Source organism: Hibiscus syriacus, unplaced genomic scaffold, assembly GCF_006381635.1.
Source record: "Hibiscus syriacus cultivar Baekdansim isolate YM2019G1 unplaced genomic scaffold, ASM638163v2 tig00111810_pilon, whole genome shotgun sequence".
NCBI lineage: Eukaryota > Viridiplantae > Streptophyta > Magnoliopsida > Malvales > Malvaceae > Hibiscus > Hibiscus syriacus.
The window spans coordinates 1,467,638-1,474,056 of NW_024063186.1; the positions used below are offsets into that span (position 1 = coordinate 1,467,638).

At 33.7% G+C, this 6,419-nt stretch overlaps 1 protein-coding gene across 1 annotated transcript; it reads right to left on the minus strand.

Moving 5' to 3' along the window:
* Nucleotides 1-1,191: 1,191 nt before the first annotated feature.
* On the minus strand, nucleotides 1,192-3,456 carry LOC120171066 (urease accessory protein F-like). Its single transcript, XM_039178866.1, has 4 exons — nucleotides 3,375-3,456; nucleotides 2,945-3,184; nucleotides 2,278-2,346; nucleotides 1,192-2,069 (listed from the first exon to the last, which is right to left on the minus strand). The coding sequence occupies exon 4, from the start codon at nucleotides 1,993-1,995 to the stop codon at nucleotides 1,258-1,260; it is 738 nt and encodes a 245-aa protein (XP_039034797.1). The 5' UTR covers nucleotides 1,996-2,069; nucleotides 2,278-2,346; nucleotides 2,945-3,184; nucleotides 3,375-3,456; the 3' UTR covers nucleotides 1,192-1,257.
* Between the last annotated feature and the right edge of the window lie 2,963 nt (nucleotides 3,457-6,419).

Here is a 6,419-nt window from a genome sequence, read left to right on the forward strand (position 1 = left end):
CTAAAGTTTAGTTTTTGTTTCATTCTAGTACCCTGTTCAAAATTTAAAATTAACGTTTAAAAAAATTGAAAGTTTAGGTACTAAAACATATAAAAAAAATGATAGTTTAGGCACTAAACGCGTTAAGTTTTTAACAGTGGGATATTAAACTGAAACAAAAACTAAAGTTAGGTATGGTTTAGAAAAAAATTAAAAGTTTAGGTACTAAAATTGATCAAAACTGATAGTTTAAGTATTAAATATGTAATTTACCCTAGTAAAAATACAGTTTTAATTAATAAAGAGGATGAATCAGACACTTTGAAATCCTATTTCCTTACTTGTTAAATCTTTAAAATTTTCATTAGAAATTAGAGTTGAAGTTGAGGAAATGGCAAAAAATGAGGGGATTCAAGGCCACCTAATATATATATATATATATATATATTCTCTTTCTTTTATCGTTTTTCTTAGATTCCCTTTCTTCAAATTTTTGCATTTCTCAGTGTTTGCCTAGCACTTTCAAGGATTCTCTTCGTTTTATAATTGTTAATTCTGGAGTGTAGTTCTTGTCTATGTATAAAATATCGTTGATTAACAGGAACAATTAAGAAAGTAGAGCACTGATTAGGGCTGTAAACGAGCTGAGTCGAACTCGAGTATTGCTGAGCTCGACTTGAACTCGAAAAGTTTAAAATTAGGCTCAACTCGACTCAAAAACTTGTGAGCTAAAAATTATCAAGCTCAGCTCGAACTCGATTCAAATTCGAACTCAAATTCGAATTTAAACCTACAAAAATCTTATATTACATTTAAGAATATACTTTTAAAAATCTATAATTATTAATAATGCATTTATAATAATGTAATTTTAAAAAATCTAAAATTATAATATAATATTTTTTCGAGTAGCTCGCGAACTTTTCGAGTCGAATATTAAGTAGCTCGTTTTAGCTCGTTAAGAATTCGAGTCGAGTTCATTCGATTCGAGTGTTGATCAAGCTTTGACTGAGTCGATCTCGAGTAGCTCACGATCTGTCTCGTCTTATTTACAGCCCTAGCACTAATGTATAACTTTGTTTTTCTTAAATTTGGGAAATTTGAGGATTTTTTTCATTTAAACAAGGAGGACCCATAGATAGAATTCAAAAAGAACTGAACATTTTTTTCACAGAATTCTACACTGGCTAGATAAGTTCCAGCAACTCAAGTAACAATATGCTATAATTTTTTGTTCTCACATCAGAAATTCACAACTTTACACCCTAAGGTACAATGTTAAGAACAGAACAACCTGGAAAACAAGTAGCTATGGCAGCCCTGAATAGTATCAAGTAGAGGAGCGGTTTGGCAAGCATCCTCAACCGGACGGTCCATCCATTTCTTGAACAAATCTTCAGCAAGAGGAGCAATCCGATGCTGCAACACGGCAGCACCCATAGGTCCAACCAAATTCAACCTCGTCGCAGCTGAAATGACATCTCTCATAGTCATAAACATGTAAGCTCTTTGACTCGTTCCACTATCCATTCCTAAAAGTCCACAGATGAGCCCAAAGATCGGAGCATGGTGGAAAGAAACAACCCCAGGAGAAGCAATGGAGACATCCCTCATGGATTTAAGTGAAGGGACTTCAGTAAAAACAGAGACGGCCACTCGCATGAGAGAAGATCCTTGTGAAACCGATGCCTTTCGACCCACTTCATTGGTTAAAGTCGCATTGAGGATCCTGTCGAGTTCCTGCCAGTTCTCTAAAGTAGGGTTCGTAGTTGTGGAGTAAATGAAAGGGAGGAACAAACTACCTGTGTTCTCTAACAAATGAATGATGAAAGTTCTGAGATCATCGGGGCCTGAGACTAAACGTGATTGAATTGCAGCCTCGAGACCAAAGGAATGAGCAAACCCACCGGTAGGAAGAATAGAATCTAGGAGCTGCCATTGGCTCCACTGCAAAGTAGAGTCTATGGGTACATCTCGCTTCCTTTTCTTCTCCGTTTCAACCAAATCTTGGTCCATCACAAACAAAACTGTTAGCAAACAATCCTCTCTTATGGACTTTCGGGATCCTTTTTTGTGGAGAAAAGGTCTGACTGGTGAATAAAAGAAAAGTCAAAATAATATATACAAATTCAAGTTATATATGGTGTCACTGTGACACGACAACTTTTTACCAGGATTCAAGTTATATAGCACAAAAACAGAGAAGGCAGCAATCATTGAAAACCCACTTCCATCATATATGAATCTTAAAATCCAAGAGGAAACAGATATAATACATTAGCAAACTTCAGGTATTACCTGTATCCCAAATTGCAAGATTCAGCTTTTTATCGCCAGCATTTGCATATTTCACTTTAAAATCAACACCTACACAAGAACATAAGTAGATTCTAAATCAGGGCATCAAGATGTAAGCAGATTAGTGATTCCTGTAATCACTGTGAATGGATTGAAGGCTTACAGAAATTGAATAGTTTAACCAAGAAGACGCTTTAAGATCACTATTATTGATTTCGGATAAAAATATCTGTTTTCCTAGTCTACTGTCTTACCATTCACTCATCCTATTTCCTTTTTCTATTTACCAGAAGACAACAAAATTATCCAAAGAACCAAAAAAAAAACCAAGAAAATGTAATCCACATTTCTCGCAAAACATGATTAATTTCACACATACAGCATTAGAAATCCAATGGGATGGTTTAGATCGATAAAAATAGAAAATTACGAGTCACAAAAGCATCCATACAAAAGTAAAATCATATATATTCTTTTATCAAAAAAGTAAGTTATTTTTTCAACTTTCTTCAAAATTATTTATGCTATTCCGCCTTTTAATCTGAAAAAGAAAAGAGAAGGAAGCCTATACAGATTCGTGATCCACGGATTAAGACACTGCCATTATAGATTGTAAGACATAAAAATGGAAATATCGTTGAAGAGTGCAGTTAAAATTCAAACTGACCAATAGTGGGAGAGAGTTCCTCAAAGGAATCGGAAGTGAAGAAGACTACTCTTTCCGACTCCTGAATCTCCTATCATCAGCAACTAGAACAAGTAATCGAAATCCGGTTGATTCGATTCTAATTAATTGACCAAATAAACTATCTTCAAAATAATTCTTTCAAATAACGCCAAATTTCTACGGTCGGATCCCCAAATCCAGCCCTATCTCTCTATTTTTCACCTATCAACGAATCTAAACCTGAAAAGCAACATGACATCATATCATAAATATCGATTTGGATAACAACTAGATAAAAGCTTAATCTAACAAGATCCTATTTTTTATCACAAAAATGAGAAAAAGTTCTTAAGGTTTAGATCATTATCGATCATAAATATTTATAAATTTTATTTTATATATCAAAATTAAAGATAATAGGAGAGATTACCTTTCAAGAGAAAAAAATAAAGTGAAGAGAAGATGAAACCGTGGACGAGAGAGCGACCCAGAATCTGAAGGATTAATAGAAGAATGCAAAAATAGAGAACTCTCAAAGTTTAACTTAAAACTTGTAAATGCTCCTGCTCCCTAAATAAAAGGCTAAACTACGCTAGTGGTCACTCATGTTTGGAGTAGTTTTCGTTTTCACCACTAATGTTTAAAAAGTTACAAATCGATCACTAACGTTATTGTTTGTTACAAAATGGTCACTCGACGTTAACACCCGTTAATAGACATGACGGAAAATACAGCTGGACCGTTATATGCTGACATGGATTGTTGACCGCCACAGCTAGACCATTTTGACTGACTCTTCTTCTTCTTCTTCTTCAACCCAACCCATCTTCTTCCTCAACCCAACCCCGTCTTCTTCCTTAACATCATTTTGCGCACACACCATGCAAGACACACTCCCTTTTATCCCAAAAACAACCCTTTCCCTCCCTTGCTTTTACACTAATACCATGATTTCCATGTTTTGCATAACTTCAGACATTCTACTGTTGGGACCTAGAGATAAAATATCAGTCCCTTTAGACATTCTACTATACGAACTGCCCCCATAAACACGTAGCGGTGTCCAACCAGAACTTTCTACACGTCTTGGCGATTTCGATTTCTTCTTCTTGTACTTAAACATTAGTAGAACTGCAGCCACAACCAAACAACAGATAATAAAGGCACCAACAATAAAACCCACCAAAATCCAAATGTTTTTCTTCTTAGACTTAGCTTGCAAACCTATAGGATTCACAAACTTCATGATCTCAGCCCCATTTAGAATCGCATTAATTTTCGAAGGAGTGCTTGAATCTGAAGGTCCAACACTCACACGAATAATCCAGAAATGCAAACCCATAATCACCCAGAGGACTAAACATGATTTCAAGAACTTTACCATCAATTCTCAGCAAAAACTCTTTTAGCACAGTATTGTAAGCACTAAAACCACATAGTAACAAGAAGCCATTAGTCAAAACATCGAATTTCGTAGAAGCCATGTTGAAATTTTGAGCTATAAACGAAGAGAAATAGAGGCGTACCAAGTGAGTATCATTCCCGTTCTGCTTGACGTCGAACTCATAGCTCGAATTAGAGGTGGAAACCCGAGCCGTACGGTATAAAATGGGTGAACTCGGAGATGGGTTTCTGTCAGTGAGTGAAACGGATCGCTCAACCGAGAGGGAAACCGAAATGGGTTTCACTGAATCAAATATGAAGACACGATTATAAAGGGAAGCGTTGGCATTTGATCCACAGTTGAGGTGGAAATTATTTTTAGGGATGAAAGATTTAGCTAAGTAAATGAGTGAAAGGAAAGTTAGAGCTAAAAGGTGAAGCCTTTGAGCATCCATGGAAGGTCACAGAAGAAGGGGAGAAAGCTTTTGAAGAAACTGGGTCATTTAATGGTGATTTGGCCATGGAAGTTGATGGTTTTTCTGGTGATATCTGAAAGTATTTCTTTTTGCATAATTTCTATTACCTTATGTCCACTTTGCATAACTTGTATTTTCATATGTTTGACGTTACCTTTGTTTTCTTTTTCCTGTTAATCATATTCTTTTCTTATCAGGAGTAACCTAATCAAGCAGGGAAATCATGGTGGTGGTGATGAAGCAAGGGAGGGAAAGGGTTGTTTTTGGGGGATAAAAGAGAGTGTGTGTCTTGTATGATGGTGTTAAGGAAGAAGACGGAGTTGGGTTGAGGAAGAAGATGGGGTTGGGTTGAAGAAGAGGAGTCGGTCAAAATGGTCTAGCTATGGCGGTCAACAATCCATGTCAGCATATAACGATCCAGCTGTGTTTTCCGTCACGGCTGTTAACATCGAGTGGCTATTTTGTAACAAACGATAACGTTAGTGATCGATTTGTAACGTTTTAAACATTAGTGGTGAAAACGAAAACTACTTCAAACATAAGTAACCACTGGCGTAGTTTACCCAATAAAAAATTACTTGGATGGTTTCTTTTTTTTTAACAGCATGTGACTATTCCATATGGTTAAGTCGAGTTAAATTAAAAAAATTAAATTGAGTTAGTTTTCTTTGAAATATATTTAAATTTATTTTTAAATTTATATAATTATTTATAATATTATAAAACATATTAATACTAATTTTAATTTAAACATTCCATTGTAATTATATAAGATATACACATTTATTTGACACAATATTAAAATCAGTACTTTTAATCCTTATTTTTGAAGCATCTTAACCCTCAATGTTTTAAAATTTGATCAAAATGACCCTTATTTGAAGGAAATTATTGATTAAGGGTGAATAAAACTCGACTCAAAAAAATATTTGTTTACTCGATTTGATGTAAAAACTTGACTTAACACGAATCGTACGTTTATAAATTTGACACAATTTTTTTTTGAAATAATGTTTAAATTATAAAATAGAACTCAAATAACTATTTTTTTTAATAATTATGGATTGATTTTCAAATTCAAGTCAATGTTTTTCAATTCTACAAGATATATGTATATTGCATATGAACAAATACTTATGTATATCATATAAGGTTGTAGAAAACTATTAAAATTTAAATCAGTTATAACATTATAAAAATTTACAATATTAAATTTATTAAAACTCGAACAATTCGACTTGAATTTTATAAACTCAACTAAATAATAATAAAAAATCCTAATATTTCATTTTATAACTATAATTATTCACGTATTATATAATAATTAACTCAACTAAAAAATACATCACTAATATTAATTTATACATCAAATTCTTCAAATTTAGGCATGCAATCATTAATTTATTAAATTGTAACCCTAACTCTGTTGAAATATTTTGAAAATTAAAATTTTGTAAATGGTAGAAATAGGTGTAACACCTCAAATTCTAAACTAGTAGTTTTGGGTCTACCCGAAAGGTAAGTGGACACTGTAGAGTTTATAATTCAAGTCGTTGGGCTTAATTGGGTTGGTCTTTGGCCTAGTTATCCATAAAGAGAAGATTTTTGCAGAGTAA